At 38.7% G+C, this 27,274-nt stretch overlaps 8 protein-coding genes and 2 long non-coding RNA genes across 12 annotated transcripts; 6 read left to right on the top strand and 4 right to left on the bottom strand.

Moving 5' to 3' along the window:
* LOC135799730 (G protein pathway suppressor 2) lies at positions 1 to 1,927 on the top strand. Of its 3 annotated transcripts, XM_065312937.1 has the most exons (6): positions 1 to 112; positions 171 to 490; positions 553 to 776; positions 926 to 955; positions 1,068 to 1,112; positions 1,342 to 1,927. In XM_065312937.1, exons 1-6 carry the CDS (start codon positions 104 to 106, stop codon positions 1,731 to 1,733), a joined length of 1,020 nt encoding a protein of 339 aa, XP_065169009.1. In that variant the 5' UTR covers positions 1 to 103; the 3' UTR covers positions 1,734 to 1,927. The 3 variants fall into 3 exon arrangements, with proteins under 3 accessions (XP_065169009.1, XP_065169010.1, XP_065169011.1); XM_065312938.1 differs by lacking the exon at positions 926 to 955; XM_065312939.1 differs by lacking the exons at positions 926 to 955; positions 1,068 to 1,112.
* An 868-nt stretch (positions 1,928 to 2,795) lies between these two features.
* Positions 2,796 to 6,977, bottom strand: LOC135799735 (uncharacterized). The gene is made up of 5 exons (XM_065312947.1): positions 6,693 to 6,977; positions 6,192 to 6,256; positions 4,929 to 5,147; positions 4,703 to 4,796; positions 2,796 to 4,033 (listed from the first exon to the last, which is right to left on the bottom strand). The coding sequence occupies exons 1-5, from the start codon at positions 6,748 to 6,750 to the stop codon at positions 3,561 to 3,563; spliced, it is 909 nt and encodes a 302-aa protein (XP_065169019.1). The 5' UTR covers positions 6,751 to 6,977; the 3' UTR covers positions 2,796 to 3,560.
* A 435-nt stretch (positions 6,978 to 7,412) lies between these two features.
* On the top strand, positions 7,413 to 12,614 carry LOC135799740 (microtubule-associated protein futsch-like). Its single transcript, XM_065312951.1, is given in 4 exon segments — positions 7,413 to 7,584; positions 7,711 to 8,063; positions 8,216 to 9,601; positions 9,604 to 12,614. Coding segments are annotated over 3 exon segments (4,566 nt in total). The 5' UTR covers positions 7,413 to 7,584; position 7,711; the 3' UTR covers positions 12,432 to 12,614.
* Positions 12,615 to 13,315: 701 nt separating this feature from the next.
* Positions 13,316 to 14,308, bottom strand: LOC135799745 (uncharacterized). Its single transcript, XR_010550057.1, has 3 exons — positions 13,908 to 14,308; positions 13,673 to 13,836; positions 13,316 to 13,585 (listed from the first exon to the last, which is right to left on the bottom strand). It is a non-coding gene; the product is annotated as an uncharacterized lncRNA (long non-coding RNA).
* Positions 14,309 to 14,315: 7 nt separating this feature from the next.
* Rpt2 (26S proteasome regulatory subunit Rpt2) lies at positions 14,316 to 15,919 on the top strand. Its single transcript, XM_065312930.1, has 2 exons — positions 14,316 to 14,444; positions 14,506 to 15,919. The coding sequence occupies exons 1-2, from the start codon at positions 14,442 to 14,444 to the stop codon at positions 15,817 to 15,819; spliced, it is 1,317 nt and encodes a 438-aa protein (XP_065169002.1). The 5' UTR covers positions 14,316 to 14,441; the 3' UTR covers positions 15,820 to 15,919.
* Positions 15,911 to 16,424, bottom strand: LOC135799741 (uncharacterized). Its single transcript, XR_010550053.1, has 2 exons — positions 16,282 to 16,424; positions 15,911 to 16,223 (listed from the first exon to the last, which is right to left on the bottom strand). It is a non-coding gene; the product is annotated as an uncharacterized lncRNA (long non-coding RNA).
* Polr3F (RNA polymerase III subunit F) lies at positions 16,410 to 17,424 on the top strand. The gene is made up of 3 exons (XM_065312948.1): positions 16,410 to 16,555; positions 16,610 to 16,856; positions 16,915 to 17,424. The coding sequence occupies exons 1-3, from the start codon at positions 16,410 to 16,412 to the stop codon at positions 17,404 to 17,406; spliced, it is 885 nt and encodes a 294-aa protein (XP_065169020.1). The 3' UTR covers positions 17,407 to 17,424.
* Positions 17,425 to 17,475: 51 nt separating this feature from the next.
* On the top strand, positions 17,476 to 18,798 carry RfC4 (replication factor C subunit RfC4). The gene is made up of 3 exons (XM_065312936.1): positions 17,476 to 17,664; positions 17,740 to 18,466; positions 18,519 to 18,798. The coding sequence occupies exons 1-3, from the start codon at positions 17,570 to 17,572 to the stop codon at positions 18,738 to 18,740; spliced, it is 1,044 nt and encodes a 347-aa protein (XP_065169008.1). The 5' UTR covers positions 17,476 to 17,569; the 3' UTR covers positions 18,741 to 18,798.
* Positions 18,799 to 18,932: 134 nt separating this feature from the next.
* On the top strand, positions 18,933 to 24,614 carry Acf (ATP-dependent chromatin assembly factor large subunit). The gene is made up of 9 exons (XM_065312913.1): positions 18,933 to 19,285; positions 19,602 to 19,949; positions 20,005 to 20,710; positions 20,771 to 20,867; positions 21,329 to 21,944; positions 22,004 to 23,210; positions 23,296 to 23,429; positions 23,493 to 23,978; positions 24,044 to 24,614. The coding sequence occupies exons 1-9, from the start codon at positions 19,173 to 19,175 to the stop codon at positions 24,186 to 24,188; spliced, it is 3,852 nt and encodes a 1,283-aa protein (XP_065168985.1). The 5' UTR covers positions 18,933 to 19,172; the 3' UTR covers positions 24,189 to 24,614.
* On the bottom strand, positions 24,579 to 25,749 carry LOC135797991 (ATP synthase subunit b, mitochondrial-like). The gene is made up of 2 exons (XM_065310633.1): positions 25,618 to 25,749; positions 24,579 to 25,543 (listed from the first exon to the last, which is right to left on the bottom strand). The coding sequence occupies exons 1-2, from the start codon at positions 25,747 to 25,749 to the stop codon at positions 24,662 to 24,664; spliced, it is 1,014 nt and encodes a 337-aa protein (XP_065166705.1). The 3' UTR covers positions 24,579 to 24,661.
* Between the last annotated feature and the right edge of the window lie 1,525 nt (positions 25,750 to 27,274).

The following is a 27,274-nucleotide window of genomic DNA, read 5'->3' as shown; positions in this document are numbered from 1 at the left end:
CATTATGTCGATGATGTACGAAATGACCCGAAGTAGCAGGATAGCACTTTTCTTCTCCGTGTCAACAACCAATTGACAGTTGCCTGTGCTTTTCCATTTTCCAATGAGTGATGTATATTTACTAGTGAAATATTAATACAAGAATGTGCCTAACTCGACTGTTATTTTAGGTAAAGATGCCCGCCGCAACAATAGATAAGTCCGACCGCTCGGATCAGATGTGGAACGCGTTAAAGCGTCACATCTTACGCGATCGTGAGCGCAAGAAACAGGAACGCGAGGCGGAGGTCGAAGAGGAGCGTCTGCGGAAGGAACGCGAGGCCCGCGAACAGCAAGATGTGATGACTCTAGGCGAAACGAAGGAACAAATCTCACAACTTGAGACCAAACTAGCACATCTCAAGGAGGAAAAACATCAGTTATTCTTACAACTCAAAAAAGTACTTAATGAGGATGATAATCGTAGGAAACAGCTAACAAAGGAAGCTAGGCATGTCCATGTTGATTTTATTTATGTACATACTGCTGTCATGTTTATATTTATCCTTTTAGTGATATTGGGCCTATGCAAACACTGCCAACTTTAGTGCATCAGCAGCTTTATATGCCACCACAGCCAATCTCAAGAGGCTTGCCTGTTTCTCAGCCTGCATTTAAAGTTACAACAAAACGACCTAGAAGTCCAAGTCCGCCTCCATCTTCAATACCAGTGTATCATCAGAGTTATCCACATAAAAGTGCAGGTGCACCAAATGCAACATATCAATCTCCTCAAAGTAAGTTTAGAGTTTTCATTTATTTATTGAGTTAATTTGTTTGGCATATTTTGTGTTGTTGTTGGAAAATATTCAAAGTTGCGCGTGCGTCTTGTTATTGTTTTCCGAATTTGCAACAAATTGGCATTTATTGTGTTTTATTTCAACAGGTAAAACTCATAAAATCATAAAATCCTATGGTTAGTATGGAATATGTTGTTGATACGGTTGCATAACAATGCCGCCCCCCCCCCCCACGTTCGAACCGGATTAATTGTGTTTTTGAGTTATAATTTTATTGTTTCATTGCAGAAGATGATGCTAGACGTCATGAATTCCGAGCTGTATTGTGGAACAGTGAGTGACCGCCTCACTTTTACCTATTAACCAGTTACCAAAACTAAATTCTTTACCGCTTTAAATCGCTATGTGTTGTTGGGGTATTTCATCATGCTTTTAGCTAATCCGCCGTTTGGTGATAAGCAAAACTTATTGAACAAGAACGATTATCACCAGACAACCGCACCGTACTCTCGCCCGCCGCGCTGCGCCGAACGCGCATAACTAACGCCCTCCTTTGTTGCAGAAACACCCTATCCAAGCCAAGCCTATTACACGCTGCCGTCGGTGCCACAACAGGAGTTGTCCATGTACTACCCACAGTCGGGTGCACTGCAACCTCGCGAGCCTACGCGACAAGTGTTCGAGTCCACGGCGCGCTGTTTTGAGACGAAACCACTCGAGCATTACGCTTTGCGCCAGCAGCCGTCACACATTATCCACGGTGGGTCAATGCAACTGAATGCTGCTCAACCGGCGAAGGCTGGCAGCATCTCAGCTGGTTATCCGGTGCGACAGACGCAGTATCAGCCACCACCCACGCAGCCCTCGACGTTGTACACGACGCAAAGTCGCCCGCTGTACCAGTCGCCCGGTGGGCCGATAATCTATCCCCCGCGGGATATTATTTTTGACTGATGAATTATAGTTTTTATGTATGTGTTTAGCTAGATCTTCTTTTAGACAGTTCGATAGGTAGGAAGGTGAGTGTATATATGAGTACTTGATAATGTTTTTAACGGATTCTGTACATTCCTGCTGTATGAAGAGATGCGATTTTATTGAGGATTTGTTGTGCTCTTATTCGATTGCAAATATAAATTTTAAACATATTCTTCATATTCAGTCTATTCATTAGTTTCTTATTTTTACATCTTTAGCACTTTCTAAACCCTAGGAGTGCTCCTAAATGTCCAGCAAAACTTAAAAATTATTCGCTTCAAAATTACTATTATAGTAAAACAGCACCTTTTTAAACAGTCGTTTTAAAGCAGTAAAACGGTGTAAAAACGCACTCTTTATAATTTCTTGCACGCCAAAAATAAATTATACTCGTCCCTATAATATAAAAATGAATCGCTAAATCTGTTTGTAAGCGCATAACTCAACAACGCCTTGACCAATTCGGCCAATTATTTATTTTTTTTTAATGATCGTTAAAGTCCAAGGATGGTGTTTACGACGAAAATTCGAATAATTTGCCGGGAAAACCCTAAAGACAGCCCTTTTCTATAGGATAAAAGTTGGCATTGAGATTCAATCATAGTTATAGTCAAATAGTTGAATCCAAAATGGCGCGCTGAAGTGAATTATTAGCAATTCTTTATATAATTAATTTGTTTAAAATAAAATTGCGAATCTTATTGATAGAATTGTCACATACCTACTATGTCTAGAACAAGAGAGTAAAAGCGAATTACATTTTTATTAAACACCGGGACGAAGTCGCGGGCAAAAGCTAGTTGGTAATATTGTTGGCCTGAGATCGAAAAAGTAATATTTTCGCTTATAACTTCTCCTATAGGACGTACGATTTTAATTGCGAAACAAAATACAATTGTAAGTATTGTTTGAAGACATGTAACTTACAGATTACTACTTTATCGATTTACGGATTACGACCTTAATTTGCACCAAATCCTGCTTTTCTAGCATTCAATTTCATCTTTTCAGTTGTTCAAAGAAAAAAAATGAAACACATTAATTTTTACTTGTATATTATTTATCTATTTATAACATTTACTTGTTTATGTCTACACATTATATGTATATAAGAATGTAAATGTAATTTGTTTCGTCATAAACAGTTTGTTTTGGCATATCTGTAACATTTACAAAGTTTTTTTTTTGTGTAAGTAGCAGCACGTAAAGAATACAAGCAGAAGAACATAAGTCCAAAACATGAATCATATAAGTGTGCTGACAAATGCATAAAAACAAAAAATGCAAAGTGTTATAAACATTTTCCAGATTTTCTATTATCAAAAACTGAAAACCGAAGCAATCACAAACTGTGTACGACTTGTATCTTCATCATCATTTTGTTTATCCATAATTATTTATACTTATAATCTAACTTTAAGGGACATTTTTAGGGTGATCTGTGATCAGTTTGTTGATATAATTCTACAATTATCTTAGTTTAGTATTTGCTTTCTTGATCTTGATAAATTCAATAAGATATAATCTGGCAAATATGTTGACGATGAGTATTTCATTGAGTCTCAAAGCAAGCACTCAACTCAATAATAAAGAAACTCGTGTAAGAAATGGACTAAACTTGTGGGGCACATGTAAATCAATCAACAACAAGCACCATCTACCCGCATGCGCGTTTCATTATACAAAAATATGGCAAAAACAAGTAACCGCATGCCACAAGAATAAATCCTTGCTGATGGCCGTGAATTCATCAGGATGTGCTTGTATGTGATCTGCTGTGAGTGTGTGCGAGTCCTTTTTTGTCTAAGGTGAAGAAAGTGCTTCCTTATCGGTTTGTATGACCCATCGTGACCGGATGTCCGCCATGTTTTTCAGATTCTGTTGATGCGACCACGGCTTCAGCTCTTTCAGCTCGTTCTCGAGCATGAGGTCATCTGCTTCGGCGGCGGCCGGGTCAATCTGCCCGTGTGTTGCCTTCGGCGCAATCACTGAAACAGCAATGTACGCTTTCGGGTTCTTATTGCTGCCGGATGACGGCGCATGCGTCAACGGGTTGCCGGTGACACGATGATATGCGAAGTTCTTTTGATATGGCGCCGGAATATGGTTGGTTTTTGTCGCAGGCAACCAAGGATACTTGGTCGTCTCCTGTTGTAAGGAGGTTATGTCATCGTCCACGAGCTGTTTCGTTTTTGCCACGTCGTCTCGCACGATTGGTGATGTTTTAATATTATCTACAAGTTCTTTTGATTTGATCAAATCATTATCGATTTTTTCTGCAAACAGAAGAGATAAATGGAATAAATTGCCAAGTAAGAACAATAGACGTACAGATTTGAACGCTTTTTGTATTTAGGGCGCCTGTATAATTTGATATTCGAGATCGCAGAAGAAAAGATTCAAGTAGGGCACGTAATACGTCCCCTCGGACACGTTTAGGCGGTTTTTTTTAATGAGGAGCGGCATGTGCTCATCTTCTTCTTTATGTTCCGTTTCTACCTTATGTCAGTCTCAAAATCTCTTCACGAATCGCGTATAAAACAAACTGTCGCCACAAATTTTCAACTCAAATAAAAAAATGAAAAAAAAAAACACATAAATTCATTTCGTAATAAACAAAAATTTAATGTGTTTGGAACTAAATTAAGACTTTAATCACTCGCGACAATACCAACCGCATGTCTTGGCGCTCGAAATAAGAGTACATCTTCACGAGATCAGCCAAACTTTACTCTCAGCAGCACATCGCTACGTGTCCTGAATTAATGCGTCTTGAAAAAAAGTACGTCACGTAACGCCGAGCGGGCGGCGACGGTGTGGTCGCTCCCGCACACAATTTGAAACTTATTTAATTTAATCTCGCGTACCGCGTTGCGCCCCTCAACGGGTTGTTGCATATTTTAAAATGGCAACTTTCAACCGATAATAAAATGTTGAAGACTTACGGAGCAGCGCGTGCACTCTGGACCATTGCTGTGGATTTGCGGCGATCTTCACGAGCAGTTCCAGGAGGACTTCGCTTGCCTTCACGTCAGCGTCCTGCAATTTTACAACAATTATTATTTAAATTCAATTTAAGTAAAAATTTAATTTTTTAATTTTTTTTTTTAGTTTTTTGATGATTTGATGATTGATGGTTTTGATAAAGCAATTATGAAGTAATCATTTTACCGTGGCGGGTGTTGTTTTGCCATTTTTCGTGACCTCGTACACACTGGCGTTCCTCTTTACCAGCCCGACGAGGAACTCGTAGCTGCGCTTCCGCCGATTGCCGATTGTCAATTTCGGCTTCAATTCCCGATTGTTCATCGCCTCGTGCGAATCGGGCGGACCCTCCGGTTCCGATTGATTCCTGCCCGCAGCGTCGAGACCCATCTCGGTCGAAGATAGCTGAGGATTTAAATTTTAGTAAGATTAGGTCGCGTCCGTCGTGTAATTGTCTAATTTTCCGTCAGTGGTAATACGGTTTTTGGTCCCTGGCTTTGATGGAGATCGATCGGAGGCAATCAGACGCGCTTCGACTGTAATCGTCCATTCGATTGCGATTGCAATGCGGTACTTTTGTAATTTTATACATTCGTTTCCGGCCGCATGCGAAAGAAGTCTTTTGTCGAGCGCGCGCGCTGCCACAATCGAGTTACAAAGTGCTCTTTGATCAGAAGCGTGACCGCGTGTGGTGTGAGGCGGGTTGCGCGTTGATTTGCAATTTAAAGTTTTTTATTCGCCGATGGATAGGAATCAAATGCATTTCGATGAATTATCGAACATTCGGAGATAGAAATGCGCGTTTGTAACAATTTGTTTCTGATAAAAGCATCGCGTGTATTTTTTATATGGCGATGGTAAAGTGAAACTTTTTCATCAAAACTTGCAAATTGAATTTGAGACGGCATAACTTATACATACAAAGTTATCAAAAAATATATGGCATTGAAAAATGTTTTCAATAAAGTGAAATTCACCTACGTATTTCATATTATTTATTATTAATCAATAAATAATCTATAATATAAAAATAAATCGCAAAATCTGTTGGTAAGCGCATAACTCAACATCGCCTAGACCAATTTGGCCAATTCTTTTTTAAAAATGTTCGTTAAAGTCCAAGGATGGTTTATACGGTGAGAAAATTTTAAATAATTGCCGGGAAAACCCGAAAGACAGCCTTTTTCTATAGGATAAAGGTTGGCAATGAGATTCAATCATAGTAATAGTTAAATAATTGAATTGGAGATGGCGCGCTGAAGTGCATTATTAGCAATTCTCTGTATAATTCATTTCTTTAAAATAAAATTGCGAATCATATTGATAGAATTGACACATACTATGTCTAGAACAAGAAAGTAAAACCGAATTACCTTTATATTAAACACTACCGGGACGAAATCGCGGGCAAAAGCTAGTAAAAAAATAAATTGAATTTTTTTTACTTACATCATCATCTGTTTTTGAGATTTCGTCACTTTTTTCAACATTTCCATTAGTTATTCCAGCTACCCCTGCAGAAAACAATGTAAATATTTATTGGTTAAACAATATCAGCGAAATTTTCACTTTCTTGTGAAATATACATAATGTATTTCCTAAACATGTAAGTTATATTGCTTGGCAAACATTGTCCCAGTCCTTTCTTTACAGTTTACACTCGAGTTCCATAGTAAACCACACAAAACGTGATTTTTTCACTGAAACTTTATACATGTTTACCGCAATATCCAATACAATGCATTTTTTATATGAGATAAAACCACAACGTAAAAAACTGTCAGAAAAAACACATACTACGTAAAAATAATAGACTAAATACTTTCTTACTGGAATATTTATGGATACAAACAGTACTTCATACGCTTTCCGGCTCATAAATAATAAATAAATAGCTTTTAACGATTACATCACTATCAATAATCCAAACGCTCCACATTCCGCACTCACCTTGATATGTTAGGGGTATAAATACACAAAACATAAACAGTAATCTCCAAGCGTACATTTTTGTTCGTTCAGTGTGAAGTATATATTTTCAGATGGCCAAACACACGAGAAATGCTGCAGTCGGCGCGTTTTTTTACATTTTACAGCGCGTGCAACGAACGCCGCGCGAATTCAGAAATATTGAAACGCACCGAAGTAGCACATTAATGTGAATACATTTTCCGACGGCCGACTGTCATTCACTACCATGCGCCATAGCGATTTTCCACATCTACCCCAATCGCGGGGGGTTGGAGTGGAGCGGCGAAACGCGGGCAGACGGAAACGAACGGAAAAACCATGGAGCATGCGTTCACTATGCGTTCGGTACGTTGTTCCTGCTTCAGTGATGTATTTACGATATTCTTAAATCGATTCTTAAAAATTAAATAGAAAAGAACTTTGTTATTAACATTTCTGAATATTTTCGAATGAATTTTTGCAAGTGTAATGATTTTTTTGTTTTATAACAAATGTTTTACCAAATTTTGTCAAAACATTAATTATTATATTTAAAATATATAATTCCTATTATTCTGACGAGTTTGCACTTAATTTATATCAGATAAATCTAGTTTGTTGCACATAAATCGATTTATGGATTGAAATACTTTTGCTGTTTTCCAATAAGAAACTGCGCATGTTCGTCGTTGATCCCCATTGCGCACCCTTTCTGCGCATTCATCTTGCCATCTGCCATCTTTTCCTCCATTCAAATTCGCGCAGATCCGTTACGAATTCCTTCAGCGCCAAAGTCGTTTCATAAAAGGTTGAACCACGTGCCTCAACGGTTTTTATAAATAACGATTTCTTTTTAGTGTTGTACGTCCCATTACTAAAACAATCATCACAGGTTAGTGAAAAATGCGATAATCATGTGCGATTGTATGAATATGAGGTTAGAAGCCTCGAATATCACGTTTTTCTCGTGGTTGAAAAACTTTGTTCTGATTGAATGTGATTGCTAATTGTCTTCTAGGATGTCGAGCCGTAGATCATTGCTTGCCTCCGAGGAGGGCGGCAATGCACCTGGATCACCTTTGAGGCGGTCTACAAGAATTGCCAATTCTCCTGCTCCAGCTGCAGCCACTGTTGCTTCTGCTATCTCTCGAAGAAGGAGTTCTGCAGCAGAAATGACTGTATCATCACCAGCGAAAATCACTAGGACAAAACGACCGTCATTGTCACATGAAATTACACTAGAGGAACAACCAGAAGCACCATTAAAGTCTGCAACTTCAAAAATTTCCAGGGCAGAAAGTAGATCACCATCAGCTGAATCTGAATCTAAAGAACCAGCAACAGGCACTCCTGCTAGGAGAGGTAGAAAACGTAAGTATTAAATATGTTTAAATCAAAGTAGCTGTGAAAGGTTGCAGAATTCTTCTGTTTTACAAACAAATTTTGTTTTATAAACAAACATTGTGTAACAACTAGGCAACAACTATTGATATTCTCATTCAAAATGTTTTCTCATTACTTAGCATCAATAACAAAAATAAAAGAAGAGGAATCAGCACCTAAACCAGAAACTCCTTCGCGCCGTCGATCTATTAGAAGACAGAGCACTTCGCCTTCACTGGACACTGCAACAGAAACACAAGTTGCTAAACCTCGTGGTAGGCGAGCGTCTGTAACACAAGGAGGTCTTGAGGCAATAAAAGAAACTGAAGTAAAACCAGAGCCTAAAAAAGTTGGGCGTCCGCCGCGCTCCGCTCGTCTATCGTTGGATGCAACAGAAGAACCTGACGCCAAGAAGCCGGAAAAGAAACCTGCTACAAGGCGGTCCATCAGAGGACGCAGCAATTCCACCGAGATTGTTGAAGAAGTTGAAACTAAACTAGTGGCAGATCTTATTCCTATTAACGAGGAGGAACCAGAAGAGAACGAAGCTGATGCAAAGAAACCTGTGAAAGTTGAAGAGAACAAAATAGACTTAGAAAAAGATGAGGAGGAATCACCCGAAATTGTTACGGAGAGGAAGACTGATGCCATTAGCGATAAGACCACAGGTGAGATTGAAATTTCTGATCAGAAGGCTGATGCTGAAGTTGAGAAAGTTACTGGCCGAGATGTTGTGGAAATCAAGGATGCCGATGATTCAACAACTTCTACTCCAACTTCTGAAAAGAATCAGGTTGATACTCTTGCGTCTCCTTCGCGTAAGTCACGCAAATCAATGAGCTCGGAATCGGATTCAGTGTTTAAGTCGCCGGTTCGACGTTCACCTCGTTTGTCAGCCTCGCCTGTTGCGGTCTCACCTGAACCAAAGTCTTCTCCTTGTCGATCGCCTCTTGTAGACAAAGATGATAAATCTTCACCAGTTAGAAAAACAACTCCGGCTTCTCCAATTAAATCACCTCTTGCTAGCCCTGCGAAAACAGATTCTGTGGAAGTATGCGACTTGCCACGAAGATCTCCAAGACTGTCGGAAAGTCAAGATAGTAATCCAACAGTCACAACTAAAAAACCGCCTTCAATTTCTGAAATTTCAATTAATGATGATTCCCAATCGGATATGAGCCCTGCACCAACTTTGAGTTTGAGAGTTTCTGAGAGCGAAGACAAGGATCAAGACATTATTAACATTCCCGATGAAAAAGCGGAAGAGAGCGTTTCGATAAATGAAGATTCCTCCAAGAAACCTTCTGTGGACTCGCCAAAACCACGCCGATCTACGAGATTATCAGAAAGTTCAAATGTCTTAAATGACTCACTTGCAAAAACAAAGCGTAAGTCTAATTCATTTACGGAGAGTGAGAATAAAGATAAAGATAAAAGCAGTACGTCGCTTAGATTGTCTAAATCCTTCGGCGAAAGCAATATTCTTAACACAGAAAACATTGAGTCTAAGACTCCTCAAAAGATGTGAATTCTGTTAAAACTCCTAAAAGGGATTCACTGCTTAAACGCACACCTGAAATCATTAACGGGTCTGATGGTTCTTTCCACTTGAATCTTTCAATTCCCACAACGAACTCAATCGATTTGGAAGATGGCGAAAAGAATAAAAGCATTGTTGAGACCGTACATGATATCAGCGGCAGTTCGAACAACTCTGACAAAGAGAACGCTGACAAATTGAATATTGCCAAGTCTCCAAAGAGTAAACGTATTTCTTTGTCGGAGACAAGCACGCCGAAATTAAACAACTCTGTTAAGATGCAAAGTTTCTGCGAGCCTATTGAGGTTGAGTTTTCTACTGATGCCATTGTTGCTTCAGCACAAGTCACTGTTAAGACTCCAACTGTAGAAGTTGCGGAAGTTCTTAGTGGGAAGGTTTCCACGACAACATCACAGAGTGAAAGTATAATTGAGGTGGATAATGAGGATGAGTTTGGTTCTAGCCCTGTCAAGGCGATGAAACCAGTAAAGAAAAATGTTACTCTGGATGAGGAAGACATGGAGGAGCAGTTGATGAATAGTTTTGTTGATGAAGTTCTTGTGATTGAAGAAGATGAAAATGAGTCAAAAACTACAGACGATAAATCATCGAAGAAGGATAGTGTTGAAGTAACAACTGAAGAAGAGAATAAAACTTCTGAAAATAAAAATAAATCTGTTGATGCTGAAATTACAGAGTCTGATGTTAAAGATGATGTCGTTGTTGACTTGGACTCAGATTCAGACGCTGAGCAAATTATTCATTCCGATGAAGTTACCTCTGATGATGTTGAAGAGGAGAAACCAGCTGAAGTGCCATTGGCAATGCAAGGTGGCAGCAAACGGCGCAAAGTGATGATTGAAGAAACAATCTCTCAGAAGTTGGACGATTTGATCAACGCGAAATTGAAGGAAGCTGCCGCTGATAGCGATGAAGATGAAGATTATGTACCGGAAAACGAGTTTGTCGACGACATGGCTTCTGAAGGCGAGGAAGACACTCCTTCTGAAGACAGCAACCAGATCATCGATGATGGAGAGTCTCTACATAGCTCGGAATCGGAAAGATTTGAAGATGATGAGGACGACTATGAGAATGATTCTTTTATTACGGATGATGAAGGTATGGAACTGCTTTCTGGCAATGAATATGACTTGGAAGAACTTGCCGATGTTAAGAAGAAGAAGACTGAGAAAAAGAGGAAGTCGAGAATTATTCAAGTTGAGGATTCCAGTGAAGAGGAGGAGACAATAATGATAGGTGAGGCTGAAAAAGATTTGAAGCCAGATACAGACGATAAGGTTGATGAATCAAAACAGGCTGAAAGTGCAGCTAAAGTTGTTGTCTTGAGTAGCATCACAATTCCCTCTCCAGTGACAGAAACAGAAAATAAGTCCGTGGTTATCAATGAACAGGATAACTTGACAAGTTTAGAATCGATGAAGGAAACATTAAAAGTGGATGTCCCACGTGAACCGAAACCTTCTTTCAGCACGCCTAACAACAGTGTCATAGAATCGCCGAATCGCAAAACACGCAGAAAGACGTCGTTGACTATTCAAGACCAGGTCAACATCAATCGCTTCAGCGATGGTGAAATTACTGATAAAATAACAAAAGCTGTTGACTTTTTTGTTTCATCTATAAAAGACAAAACTGGAAATGTTTCTGTGAATGTGTCCCTAGATTACGCCAACTCTGCGAGTTCAAATGATGAAGGCTCACCCAAGAAGCCAAAGCGTGTCAGTTTGAAACGAGAAGATGTGGATAATATTAATACTGTTGTAGATGAAATGCTGGAAACAACTGTGCCTAAAAACTTGGGCAGTCAATTGGAAATTGAAGAAAATTCTGATTTGAACACATCTACAAGCAAGACACAGAAACAAAAGAAGCGCAGAAGTAATGTGCAGAAAGATATAAGCATTCAAGGTGATTTTGAGGTGGAAGATGAGCCGGAAGCGAAAAATCAGTCGATGTCAAAGAAAAACAAGTCCAAGAAGAGAGTTAGTCAAGGATTTAATGAAGTTGAAACAAATGATCTCGTTGCGCCGTCAGATGCAGAGAAAGGTAACAAGAAACGTCTTAGCAAGAGTTTCAACACAACACAAGACATAGAACCAGTACAGTCTCCTCCTAAGAAAGCAAAATTGAACAAAAGTTTAACTGATGCGGATGTTTCCATTGTGCAAAGTAAAAAATCGAAGAAAGAGAAACTAAACAGAAGTTTAACTGATGTAGAAGTCCCCGAAGTGAAATCAAAGTCGAAGAAAGAGAAACGTCTGAGCATCAACAAGTCTTTGGAGGATTGTGAAGATGTCCCAGAGCCTGTAGTTAAAATTCCATCTCCAATTTCAAAGAAATTGAAGAAACTCCAGAATAAACTCCTTGCTAAAGAACCAGAAGAAAGTGAATTCACCGATGTGCCTTTGAAGAAAACTAAATTCTCCAAATATCGATCCGAAATGTTAGTAGAAGATGAACACGATGCTTGTGCCAGTAAATCCGAAATTAGTCGTCCATCTACTTCGAAATTCTCGTCCAAGTTGGGCGGTGTAACAAAGAAATTGAAAAAAGTAAAACCTTCTTCAATTGACAATGTCGATGCTTGGTCAGTGCAGAAAGCCGTGGCCGAGAGACCTTCTAAGAAAAACAAGGATAAAGTACCAGTTGTTGAACAACTGAATGCCATTAAGAAGAAGCTTGCGCCCAATGATTTTAGAAATCAAATGATTTATGGTTCCGGCGTGAAGCGAATGGATTCTAAGGATATTTTGAAAAATAAACAAAAGACCAGTTTCGCCAAGCGCAAGTAGAGGCTTGTGGGTTGTTTGTTTTATATTTTTTTTATTGATTACGTTTGTCTTTTGTATCTTAAGTTATAGCCGTAAAGTTAATCGAGAATTGTTATCGAAATATAAGTACCATCAGCATTTACGCTCTATTTTTGTAATACTGGAAGATAGTGTTGAATAAATGTGTTGCGATTCAAAAATTCATTTCAGATGTTGTCGAGTGTACTTTGCTCTTCATTAACATTTAATATTTCAAAGTATGACTGTTAGATTTAATTATGTTCTAATAGATGTTAATAGTGTTATTATTGTATTCTTATTACTATTGATTTTTTAAGTCAATATTTGTTTTTATTTACAACTGTGACACATGCGTGAAATGTTGGTAACTGATACCTCTTAGATTAATTGGATTTCACTTGTCACTTATGACTGATTACCTACTATACTCGTACTTCTAGTAGTCAACATAGATATAATATAAACTTGAATATAGTAAGAAATTGATCGTCATATAAACAAGATGAACGTTGAAGGCTTAAATACCTTACATTCGGTTGCAAGACATCTAGGCATCACTCCATACATCTCTCACAATTCAAATTCTAAAACTCTCAGATACATAGATTTGTTTCGTAGTACTTTCTTTATCATTACATTTATATCATGTTTTATTGTTGCTCAATATGGGAAAATTTGTTTCTTCGGCCGGGATGTTCACAAGTCAGTTCTAGGCACATTTTCCCTGATGGAGTTTGTTGCAACTGTTTTAAGTATAATCAGCGTCTACAGTTTGAATCTTCGCCATGGACATAGACTGCAACAGTTTATCAATGGATTACGCAAATTAGAAGTATTCATCGTAAATAACGAAGAAGTTAAATCCGCAAATAAAAGGTGTTTGATTGAGTTTTACATTTGGACAATGCTGGGTATCGCACTGGGATGTTTAAGTGCTTACGTTTACTTCTCTTATATTGGATGGGATATCTACAAATATTTTATGTGGAGGGAGTTCCAAAATAGTCACATTATTGTTGTCATGGATGTTATAACAAGATATCCTCAATTGATTGCGTATCGAATGAAAGAGTTGAATTATCATTTGGTTAATGATGTAATGGAGTGTCAAAATTGGTTTATCAAGTCATCGGGTACTTGCACTCGTAAGAATCCTAAAGGAAAAGTATCAATACAAATGATATCAGAGGCGTATACATCTATTGCGCAATTAATTGAAGAATATAATGAAGTTATCGGACCTATATGTTTGAGTTTCTGCAGTCATATGATTCTGAATATTTTGGTTCCGGTTAATATGGCGTTGTTGTTGGTACACGGGATTTCGGTTCATTCAGGTCGATCATTTGGTTGTTCTTTTGTGGTTTTCTGTGTGTTTTGGGTGCTTTTCCCTTGTGTAAGTTTACTACAAATAAAAAAAAACAAGAATGACCAAATTAAGGATTTCTTCCAGATAATTGGAATTAAGTTATTTACTGTTTGCGGTCAAGCCGAAAAGGAAATCGCTAAAGTACCACGATTATGTTATTCGTTGATCCAGACTCTTGGAAACAATGAAATTTCACTAAAACATGAATTGCAAGAATACGCTAATCAAGCAAATCAATTAAAACCACAATTTTCAGCTGCTGGTTTTTTCAATATTAATCATGGGTTAACAATTACAATTTTTGGATCTGTGTTTACTTATGTTATCGTATTATCACAATTTGAAAGCCTATAAATACCTACGATTATTATTATTAGGCCTGCACCAGATATTTAGAAATAAATTAACCAAGTTTGAAAAGAGAAATCAAAATATTCCGTGTAGTTTTCTGACATTTACTTTTAAATATAGAAGTCGTCGTGTTTGCTCGTTTGTTATCGCCTACATATTACAGCAGCAGCGCCACCTTGGCATCATTCTCACGTTATTCCAAAGTTTTCGTTTGTTATTTGACAGTCGTGACTGGTGACTTTTTTGATAGGCCGACTTTTCACTCTGATTTGCAACATTTTCTGTTGAAAATGGTAAGTACATTAGTAAATAAGTTTTTAAAACAATATTTAATTACGTTTCACTTATCCACAGGGTCAAAATCAGTCGGGACCCGGCGGAAGCGACAAGAAGGACGACAAAGACAAAAAGAAGAAGTATGAACCACCGATTCCCACCCGTGTTGGCAAGAAGAAGCGCCGGACGAAGGGGCCCGACACCGCTCTGAAACTGCCCGCGATAACGCCACACACGAGATGTAGACTGAAGCTGCTCAAATTGGAAAGAATCAAGGATTACTTGCTGATGGAGGAAGAGTTCATTCGTAACCAGGAGAGACTCAAGCCTCAGGAGGAAAAGAATGAGGAGGAGAGGTCCAAAGTTGATGATCTCAGAGGTACACCAATGTCAGTTGGCACCCTGGAGGAAATCATTGATGATAACCATGCAATTGTATCAACATCAGTAGGCAGTGAACACTATGTAAGCATCTTATCCTTTGTGGATAAGGATCAACTTGAGCCAGGCTGTTCAGTGCTGCTCAACCACAAGGTCCATGCTGTTGTGGGTGTCTTAGGAGATGATACAGACCCAATGGTGACTGTAATGAAGCTGGAGAAAGCCCCTCAAGAAACCTATGCAGACATTGGTGGCTTGGACACTCAAATCCAAGAAATCAAAGAATCTGTTGAGTTGCCACTCACACATCCTGAGTATTATGAAGAAATGGGCATCAAACCACCAAAAGGTGTTATTCTTTATGGTCCTCCAGGCACAGGGAAAACCCTACTGGCTAAAGCAGTGGCAAATCAAACCTCTGCCACATTTTTACGCGTGGTCGGCTCCGAACTTATTCAAAAATACCTTGGTGACGGCCCCAAACTCGTAAGAGAATTATTCAGAGTCGCCGAAGAACACGCGCCGAGTATCGTCTTCATCGATGAAATCGACGCTGTTGGAACAAAGCGCTACGACTCCAATTCGGGCGGCGAGCGTGAAATTCAAAGAACCATGTTGGAGTTGCTCAACCAACTCGACGGATTTGATTCACGTGGTGATGTGAAAGTCATCATGGCGACTAATCGTATTGAAACCTTAGATCCAGCTTTGATTCGTCCGGGTCGTATTGATCGTAAAATCGAATTTCCTTTGCCTGATGAGAAGACAAAGCGGCGTATTTTCAACATTCATACGTCACGCATGACTCTTGCTTCTGATGTGAATCTGCAGGAGTTGATCATGGCTAAGGATGATTTATCTGGAGCGGATATTAAAGCCATTTGCACTGAGGCGGGACTCATGGCGTTGCGTGAGCGTAGGATGAAGGTGATGAATGAAGATTTTAAGAAATCGAAGGAGAGTGTGTTGTATCGCAAGAAGGAGGGCACGCCGGAAGGACTTTATTTGTAAAATCATTTTTGTGTGTGTTCCAAGACAAGTTTTTCTAACTTAGCTTAAAATTTTTGATTTATGGAATGATAGTTCCTTAAATATAAATATCTTAACATAACTATACATTTATTCACAGTTATTTTAAGAAAAATTTTAGTTTTCTGGTGATATTGATGCTATTAGACTTTCTGTTGCCCTCCATTGAAGAATTTCTTTCTCTTGGTTTGATTTTTTGATTATAGATTCATCTTTACACAAAATACAATTACCCCTTTTTGTGTTTTCTAGTTCAGGTGGTGATTCCAATTGTCCTTTGAGTTTTCCTAGCTCAAACCCATTTTTAAATCCATTTTATAGCCCTCATCAAAACTTTTTTGAAAATTTGATGATCTTCCTTCTTCTATACCATCTCTAAGACCAATCTATACAAATTTAATGCATTTTTATATTGTTTTGCTATAATTACTTATTCCACTTTACCTTTTCTGAATTATGTTTCAACTTTTGCCAATCCAGGCCAATATCATCCATGTTTTAAGGTTACGTTTAATAGCACCCACAAGAGACAAGAATTTCTGTTTACTTTCTTAATTATCAAATCTAGTACAATGTCTGAAGAACAAATTGAGGAGCAAATTCTCACCGTAGGCCGTGAAAAGCCTGAAGGTATCTCAAACTCTACGATACAACAACTTTTCCCTGATATTCAACCAGCAACATGGACCAAGGTTATGAACAAACTCCTCAAAAACAAGTACTGTTTGAAAATATTTATTTTAAATTATTATTTATTGACTTAATATTGTAGTGTATTTGAATTATTCAAAGACCAAAATGAGCTGCTTTACAAATTCAAAGACCCCAGCCAGAAATCAACCGTTAAAGGATCTGACAATGAAGAAAGAGTTGTGTTTAAGATCATTGAGGAAGCAGATAATAAAGGAATTTGGATAAGAGACATCCGTTTCAAGTCGAATTTGAATATGACACAGCTAAACAAAGTTCTAAAGAGTTTAGAAACCAAGAAGATTATCAAGGCTGTTAAATCAGTTTCTGTAATTAATTTTTATGCTTTGTTAGTTTATATGTATTCTAAAATTGTAATTATTTCAGGCAAGCAAAAAGAAAGTGTACATGCTATATGAACTGGAACCAGATAGTTCTGTGACTGGAGGTGCCTGGTACCAAGACCAAGACTTTGAATCTGAGTTTGTTGATGTTCTTAATCAACAATGCCATAGATTTCTAGTTGAGAGATGGGAGAATGCTGTGAGTCAGGGAGGTGGTCCTGTTTTAATAAGGAATAGAAGTTATGCCACTGCTAGTGATGTTCATAAGTTTATATCTGATTTAGGTATTAGTAAGGTAGCACTGACTGTTGAGGATATGGAGAGTATTTTGTACACAGTTGTTTTGGATAATAAGGCAGAGAGGATAATCAATTCAAGCAGTTTAAATTTGTATAGAGCTGTGAATCCACTTTTGCCTTCAACTGGTTTAGTGAAGAGCAATTGTGGCATATGTCCGATTGCAAATCGATGTGCGGACACTGGCTTAGTTACTCCTAAAGTTTGTAATTATCTTAATGATTGGTTAGAGAATTAAATATTGAATTGATTGAAATCCTGTTGAAGCGTTCTTATCGTTATAATATTTTTCTGATAGATGGCGTTTTGTGTCATTTTTATTTTATTGGTAGTTGAGTTTGGCGCGCTTACCATTTTTCTTCATTAACATTGTTAAGTATCAAAGTGAAATTATTTATACAATGGCTGATGTCATGGAAATAGACGATATGGAGCCATCGACATCTTATAATACAAGTACGCTTCAAAAAGAGAAGGAATTCTCGGATCTTCCATGGTAAAATCTCAATTGATCACAATTTAAGGTTAAATGCAACAAAACATTTTCAATTTTGTATTTTTTTACACACAGGATAGAACGATATCGCCCTAAAGAGTTCTCAGATATTGTTGGAAATGCCGAAATGGTCAGCCGATTATCTGCGTTTGCTCAACAAGGAAATGTTCCCAACATAATTATCGCCGGCCCGCCAGGAGTGGGCAAAACAACCACAATTCTATGCCTTGCCAAAATCCTTCTTGGACCTGCATTTAAGTCTGCTGTTCTAGAATTGAACGCATCAAACGATCGTGGCATTGACATTGTCCGCAACAAAGTAAAAATGTTCGCCCAACAAAAAGTAACGCTTCCGCCAGGCAAGCATAAAATTGTTATTCTTGATGAAGTTGATTCTATGACTGAAGGCGCACAGCAAACGCTCCGACGTACCATGGAACTCTACAGCAATTCCACGCGTTTTGCCTTGGCGTGTAACTACTCTGATAAGGTGATTGAGCCTATTCAGAGTCGTTGCGCGATATTACGCTACATGCGCCTGACTGACGCACAAATTCTGCAGCGCGTTTTGCAAATTTGTGAGTTGGAGAAAGTAGAGTCTACTAAGGATGGTCTAGAGGCAATTGTTTTCACGGCTCAGGGAGACATGAGGCAGGCATTGAACAATTTGCAATCAACTCACAATGGCTTTGGATTAGTGAGCTCTGAAAATGTATTCAAAGTTTGTGATGAGCCACATCCATTGTTAATTAAGGATATGTTACTTAGCTGTGGAGCTGGTGATTATAGGAAAGCTTATAAGGTAATATTTTATTACTCATTTTAATACATGATAATGAATTAAACGTTTTAAGGTTTTAAGCCACCTATGGTCCTTGGGGTATGCAGCAGAAGACATTATCAAGAACGTTTCAAAAGTTTGCAAGAATTTGGACATTGGTGATGATCAAAAGTTGGCTTTTATTAGAGAGATTGGGCAAACACATCAAAGAATAGTGGATGGACTCACCACTTTGGTGCAAATGTCTGGAATGTTGGCTAGGCTTTGTCAAGTGCCGGAAAATAATGAAGCATAATTTCCTAAATATGTTAATTTATTATGTTTAAATGCATTTTCGTATATTTACAATTTAACCAATTTTGCGTCAATTCTTATCCTATGCGTTTTGAAACAAAATGGTGTTTTAAACTTTAAAAGGCTATATGTGTGCTGCGCATGCGCGTACAACACACGCATGCGTAAACCGAACCTTCAGCAGTTTGCCGCCGCGCAGACGTTAAACGGTTAGTGCGAGTGTGGTTCGCATCGTTCGTTACGCTTAGTACGCTCGTTCACGTTTTTTACGCAAAACAAATCTGTAAATAATACCGAAACATTCCCAACGACGTGCTCGCGTCGTGCGTTTTGAATCAGCATCAGACTGAAGACAGTGCTCGGCCAGGTTTGCTGTGGGCCAAGAAAAATTCGCTTACATGCGACACTAAATTTTCCCTCCAAATAGACCGCGATGCCTTTGCTGAAGAAAAAGACGCTGGAGAAGGCGAAAGTGGACGAATTTCTTCGCGATGACGAGGAGGTATTCCACTGCGCCATGACCAACGAGATATTCAGGGATTACGAGTGAGTACCGATTGCGGCTTGCGGCATCTCTTCGTGCGCGATACTCGCATCACCGCATCCGAAGTTAGCTAACATCATGCGACGCGGGCCATGACATTGCTCTGGGAACGCGACTATTGTCCGACCCTAACGGTTTCGTCACGATCGCGCTCTCCTCTATGGCCGCGTCTTCTCGGCGTTATTTTTCCGCGCGGGCACGAGTATTGGCGCTTTATAGGTTATAAGCAGGTGTCCACAAACACTGGAATTGATCGGAAATTGCGTCTTTTTTTATGTGAGCATGGACCAAGTTCTAATGACGCTTCTCATGTTTCAGTGAATTTGCTGAGAGAACCATTTTGTGTAACTCAATGGTGTGGACATGTTCTATGACAGGCAAAGGTAATTTCACCTATGAGGAGGCATTGCAGAGTGAGCAGAATGCTCAGCAGATGCTGAATGAATTTCCTACAGAATTGCAAATTCCAATATTGTACATTGCCACACTGGTGAAGGGCACATTCTCTGAGATGTTGGATGATGTTCATATTTTCGTCAAAGATCGGTTTTTCATTGGGGAAAAGATTGAGGCATATGTTGCAAACAAGTGGAGTGCATATAAAGTTGTTAGTGTTATTCCACCTACAGAGAAGGAATTATTAGCTGTAAAAAACTCACCTACAAGGTAAATTATTTTCTTATATGATATTAAACAAGTCTGATTTGAAAAATTATTCTAGAACTGATGCGTCAGAAGCCCACCTATACAAATATGTTGTAATAGATGCGAATTCCGTGTCAAAGGAAAAATTAACTTGTAACTTCTCGCAATTGCGGCGCAAGAAAGCATCGTATTCTCGCGAAAAGGGTAAACTATTCCTGAAACAGCATGTTGAGCCAAAGGGACAATTTATCGGCATAAAAGACTCCGCTCTGGAGTTATTCGGCGTCAAGGATTTAAAGTTTGATCAAATATTTGGGGGCCCACCACCGGTTTTCGAGCATAAGTTGAAAACCACCGCCCCGAATGGCAAGAAAGTGCGCCAGGAGACGCTGGCTAAGTTCCTCTCCAAGAACAATATTATATTGCCCAAAACTAAGGAGGAAGAGGAGAAGGAATTCATTAAGAAGAAAGAAAGAGAGGAGGCAAAAGAAAAGGAGCGTGAGCGGAAACAACATGAACGCGAACTTAAAAGGCAGCGAGATCTTGAAATTCGCACGAAATTGCAAGATTGGAATTTACCGGTGAATGATTTACTGCTTGAAGATCAAAAAGTATTACCTATTCTAACACCAATGCGATCGAGAATTCCCGATAAGTACTTGGGTGATGCGCTCTCTATCATGGAATTTACGCATACATTTTCGAGTATTCTCAGCACTAGGACATTTTTCCCCAATGGCATTACTTTGAATGTGATGGAGAGGATATTATTAGAAACAAGAGTTGGTTTCATCTCAAAATTGTCCTAATTTATAATTTTCTAATGTGAAATATTTTATCAGGTGGGAAGTGCAATGGAGACCATTGTACATATGTTATTAACAGCTTTGTTTAAATTGGAAGCAGCGGAAAAAGAAAATTATAGCAAGCATCTCGGTGGTATGTATAACTATTTTTTTAATATCATCCGACTATAATGTAAAAATGAATAGCAAAATCTGTTGGTAAGCGCATAAATCAACAACGCCTATACCAATATGGCCAATTCTTTTTTAAATATTTGTTAAAGTCCAAGGATGGTTTTTACGGCGAGAAAAATTCGAATAATTGCCGGGAAAACCATAAAGACTGCTCTTTTCTATAGGATAAAACTTGGTATTCAGATTCATTGTTATAGGTAAATAGTTGAATCCGAGATGGCGCGCTAAAGTGCATTATTAGCAATTCTTTATATAATTAATTTCTTTAAAATAAAATTGCGAATCTTATTGATAGAATTGACACATACTACTGGAACAAGAGAGTAAAATCGAATTACATTTTTATTAAACACTATCGAGACGAAGTCGCGACCAAAAGCTAGTTTTGAATAAATAAAGAGAATTTTTTGTATATTTTAGGTCGTTGGGGAGCATCCCAGGAAACATTGGCAGCCGATCGGTGTCAACTTTGGTTGCTCAAGAACTACGGCAGTACTTTGTTCACCATGGAGATGGACATTTGCACAATATCTGAAGTTCTACGTTTGCATTTACTAGGATCTGGTAATAACGTCAATGAAACAGCTGTAAAATGGCGGGCGCAATATCGCGGCGGCTACGAAAGCGAAGAGGATCCGGCGATTAGTTTCCGTTTGCATAATCCACACATTTTGAAATCGCTTTCGTTACATCACGTTTGTTCACTGCCGCTGTTCGATAAAATAAAGGTGCTCGATTGCTTGGTTAGTCAATTGATGACCTATAAGGAGGTGCGTGACGCGGTCGAACAGAACCACGATGATATACGCGAAAATAAGTTGAAGTTGCGAACGGCGCAGCAGGCAGAGCGCAAGCGCCTGGCTGATGTCGACGCGCAGATTGCACAGCTTAAAAAGGGCCAGTTGGATATACCAGCGAGCAAGGCCAAGGCGAAAATAGACGAGTTACAAGTGGCTGAAGAGAAGTTTAAGAGTAACTTCGAGTCAGTCACTGATAGTATACAAAATAAATTGTATAAAAAAGCTAATTTTATAGGGTAGGTTTCGAATCAAATAAGATTTATTGGATTTATTAATGAATTTTGTTTGTTTTTAGTTATGATCGTGCCCAAAGAGCATATATAAAATTACACTCAATACCGGCATTTGCTGTTAACCAAGACGATCACCAACAAGGCACTTGTCTTCCTGAAATAACACAACACGTGCCTGAATTGGTAGATGCAGATAAACAAACGATAATGAATTATCTAGGGAAGTTATCGGATGAGCTTAATTCCAGTGACAAAGAGAATGAACCAAAGCAGAACGGCGTGGAGACCAAGACCACCACATCACTAGCCAAAATCAATGAATTACTAATGTGCACAACCGATCCGACTTCTTGCCCGGTGCACACAATCTCAAAGAACGCGCTCAGGTGGTATTTCGTTGACACTGAGGAGCAACTCTTAGAGCTACAGAACTCGCTCAATAAACGCGGCATAAACGAAAAGGAGCTGTCTAGAATTATCGAGTTGGATTACACAAACTTGACGAAACTCATTCTGCGCACACCGGGTTATTTAAAGGATTCGGAGTCCAACCTTCCTAGCAGATTCCATAAGGACGATAATTGGGGCTTTCCGGAGAAGATGAGCGTCAACGAAGTGTTGCGTGCGACCGTCATTGATCGCATCTTGACCTTAGAGGATAAATTATTCGATGGATATCTGGGCGGTATTTCTAAAGATAGAAACGAGTTTAGAACGCTGGTTGAAGAATGCGAATATGAGGAAATAGATGCATTGACGCGGCCGCGTACCAAGTGGCACATCGAGGAGGATGAGGAAGCAAAACAAATCGCTCCGAGCGATTGGGAGGATCCTGGAAAGTATTTAGAGAAAAATATGGCCGACATTGATTCAGAGGATTCAGAAGTGGAATCGGATGAGATTCTACTGGCACATACATCAGTGGATCAGAAAAGTGTCAAGTTTCTCGCGTATGCTTTGGCGCAAATCGCACTGTCGGTGAAGTTGAATTTCATTTCGAAACCGTTGGGGCAGTTTGTGTCCAGTCCTAAGATGAGGATTTTGCGGCAGAATGCCATCTTGTTGTGGGAGCAATCTCTGCTGAACTCGACGAGTTACAGCCAAATCTTATTGCATTGCCATGTCTTGAATAATTCGATTGCGTGGAGTAAATCCACGCAAATGGTCAAGTGCAAGACTTGCAAGCGCGGAACGAACGAACAAAATATACTCTTGTGTGATTATTGTAATGATGGATATCATCTGTATTGTCTCAGACCTAAACTAAACGTAAGTATAACCTTTTTTTCGGCGAAAGTGAATTAAATATAGTTTTGTGCTATTATATATGCTATTTTATTGCATTGTTTTACAGTCTGTACCGGATGGAAATTGGTATTGTGTAGTCTGTAAAGAAACTGTAGAAATGGAGGAAGCCAAACGCAAACAAAAACATGAAGATGAAGAGAAAAAGAAGAAGCTAGAGGAGTCTATGCAAACTGAGGACGAGTAAGATGATTTCTATTATTTAATTCTCATCAACACTTCTAACGTAAATCTTGTTTTATACAGTGAACCTCAAAATTGCTTCGTTTGTGGTGAAGAGGAAACCGAAGATATTGTACAGTGTGTTGCCTGTATGAACATCTATCACCTGGAATGCACGAATTTGAAACGTGCCGTCCGCGGTGCTTGGACTTGCACACCTTGTAAAGAAGAAAGCGAGCGTGAAGCGATGCAAACTAACGGCGATCACATGCAGCGACGGTCAGGCAGAAGCAACGAGACCAATGTGGACATGCCATTGAACAATGCGGCACTGCAGGAATTACTCGGTGGTGTGATCAGCAACGAGAGTGCGTGGCCGTTCATTAAGCCAGTGCATAAGCACGAAGTGCCTGACTACTATGACATCATCAAGAAGCCGATGGACTTTGGCACGATCAAATACAAGCTCAACATGGGCGACTATCAGTACGACGATGAAGTCCTTTCGGACTGTCAGCTTGTGTTTGAGAATTGCCACACGTATAACAGTTCAGGGGATGAAGTTTTCCAGTAAGTTATTGCATTTTATTGTTAGATTAAGTTTTTATTAAAACATTTGTTGTTTTGTTATATAGATGTGGCAGTCGGCTTCTGAAATACTTTGTGAAAAAATGCAAAGATTTAAAACTTGACTTTGACGTCACCATCACAATGGAAACAAACGGTGTGAGCGATGACGAGGAGGACCAGCCACCACGCAAGAGTAGGCGCACGAGATAATTTTACAGTATACGGTATGATATGAATAATCACTTCGTGTGAATAATTGAGCAAAGTTGTGCTATATGCAAAACTCATACTAATAGGTTCCATAATATTTACGTTGAATGATGATTAATTGATTAATTCCTTCTCATTCATTTTTGAATTTCACAAATCACACCTACGCATAAGTTCTTTCGTGTTAATTTATTTATATTTAGTTTTATTCTTGTTAGCGTACTCACTGAATTCATATATTTCATTTATGGAATTTGAAATTTAAGTCTTGAAAATCAAAGTAAGTAATTTAAATACCAGTGAATATGCTAACAAAATAAAACTTAATTTATTTATGTAATTGATAACTTTTGCACCGACGCAAACAGAAGCCGGACTTATTGCTGCATGTAGAGACGACCGGTATTATTATATATTTTATAAGTATATGATGCGCATCTTTTGATCCTTTTATCAGAATTACAGTTTTAGTTTTAAATCGCTTGACGTTTCTGTGATAATTCATCCAATTCAAGCAAACACTTGTCAACGTACTGCGAATCAAGTTCATCGGTGATGCTTTCATGCACCTTCTGTAGCGTCCATCGAACCATTTGGTCCTGCGCATACTTCCTCTCTATCGCTTCGTACGCGACCTGAAAATCCAGCTTGTTTTTCACCTCCTGATAAACCGTCATTAGTCTACTTCGGTACTCTGCTTCTAGCTGAAGATGAACATTTTCTCGTTTTGCTTCGACAAGAACTTGTTGTTCCTCCATGCACACCTGTAACCACTTCTCTCGTTGAATATCATCTTCAATATTCTTCTGCTGGTCGATTCGAACCTGTTTGAAACTGTTTTCAACTGCGTCGACTTCCTTGTCTAATCCTTCTGCGATACTGGGCCCGACGTAAACTACTGCTAGATAGGATAATACAATCATACTCAACCCGCCGTAGTACTCGTGTTCCATGATGAGTTTCTCTTTGCTTAGCAGGTAAGTACCGTAAGTGAACATAAACGTCCAGAAACCAGTTACACCTGTTTTTTCATTGAAGAATTTAATCCATGTGTACGGGATCAGGCAGAAGAACACTCTTTCTGGTTCAAGTCGTGTTACTCTTGGGATAAGTGTAGCTGGATCGCCTCCAGGTGGTTGATTGGAACCAGAAGTGATTTGATCTGGTGGTTCATTATTATCACCTGATTTTCCTTTCTTATCCGTCTCAGGTGGTTTTGTAGTGAATGTTTGTATTAATTCTCGGCGTAAGGCTTCTTTTACTTTTTCTGTTTTGCCATCTTGTTCAGTTTTTCTTTTTCTGCTACTATCTCCGGTTTTGGAGGGGTTTTGATAATTCGGTAAGATTGCGTTTTTCTATCAAAATATCTCCCTTTAGTTAATTCTTCGATCGGGGGATTTTTGGCGACAACTGTAGGTGCAACTGGAACTTTTTCTTCTGTTGTAGGCGGTGTTGTGGATTGCACATTTGGGAACTCCTTTTTATCTTTGCAGTAATTTTTTGTATAGCAAAGTGGCTTCAAACGTCGAATTAAATGCTGGGATATTTTACTTTGGATCATGACGGGACACTAGCACAAATTGTTTTCATACGTTGTTACAGCCAACTGTGATTTATTTAAGAAAAATTATTAGTTTTTGTTTCACACATTATATTATCTCTATAACATAAAAATGAATCGCAAAATCTGTTGGTAGGCGCATAACTCCCCAACGCCTAGACCAATTTGGTTTAAAATCATACTTAATTTTTGTGCGCTGAGTTACGGTACGTACGTCACTTTTATACACAACTTTTATGTTTAACAATAACTTGCAACATATTTGTAATTGCATTTCTGTCGTATGCATATAGAAAAATGCCCCTCCAACTGCGGGTCGGTTATCAATCTGTCTTGCTTAGTTCGGCTCAGTCGGTTGAGCGCTATTGCGTGCTGCGCACGTGTTTTCTTCATTAATCAAACGTGGTGACGATTTCTTGCGTTTCTTAATATTTTGTAGCATTACTAGAATCGATTGACAATCAGAGGCTAACAGCCCAGTGTAGCGCACAACGAATGATTTGAGTGATTCTATGCGGAGCGCGCGTAGCGTCCGTCGGATATGTTCCGATGACTATGGATACTTACTGGAGTTAAATTAAGTTAAATTTATGTGTTTGACGTGAATACATTTAGAATATTTGCGTGGAATAGTAAAGAAGTGTGTATCATCAATTCAAAATACAATTTGCGGAAACGTGTTTGTGCGCCTTAGTTCTTTATTGATATAAGAACAAATCAGTAAGTAACATCATATAAAATTTCTCTTTTATTTAACTTTTTAAATCTTACACCATGTTATTGCTTTATAATAATTGAAAATGATTCAGTCAATAAAGGCAAATTTAATTTTACATTCTTGTTTAAATGTGTCCCTAGTGTTCAGTTGGTCGTTTTCAGGATTAGTATTAAGTCAAGTTGAACTTTTAGAGTACACCATAGTATAACATAGTATAGTACAATGCGTGGAGCGTGTGCAACATAGCTAAGGCTTGAGCTATTGTTTTTAAAAAGTTGATTAAAGTAGAAATATAAATAAAAGAACCAAATATAAATGATAAAAACGCTCGGTGGTCGAGTGGGTACGTGCAGCTGCTAGCATGCTCGTAGACACAGATCGAATCTCAGGTATAGAAGGCATTTTTCTCAAATATAAAAATAACAGGTGTAATTTGGGTTGCATATGTAAACTCAAATAAAATATAACAGAAATTGAAATACAAGTGAAAGTAAGTGGAGAAACGGAGAACAGAGAGAAATAGGAATAGTAGAAGAAAGGAATAGAGAGATGAGTAGAAGACAGAAGGAAGGTAACAGAGTAGAGAAGAGGAGGAAATTTTTTGGCGCGTGTCGTTAGACAGTCACTGCTTCGATGCATCCATTGCTCCCGGCCCATCCTACAGCTACGATGTCTCTGCGCTTCATCCCCAAAATACTTAGGCATATCAACAATTTTTATGGTGGGGGATCACCCCCGGAGAGAGGGATTTCCTTATAAGGACAATCCTTATAAGGTCATGTTCAAATATTTCTATGTTTTAAGTCG

This window comes from Atheta coriaria, unplaced genomic scaffold (genome assembly GCF_025399875.1).
Source record: "Atheta coriaria isolate IRGN ID8LTWV9N9 unplaced genomic scaffold, Caltech_Dcor_3.1 hic_scaffold_9_pilon, whole genome shotgun sequence".
NCBI lineage: Eukaryota > Metazoa > Arthropoda > Insecta > Coleoptera > Staphylinidae > Dalotia > Dalotia coriaria.
The sequence above is the reverse complement of the archived record's forward strand: the minus strand, read 5'-3'. Positions and strand labels throughout refer to the sequence as shown.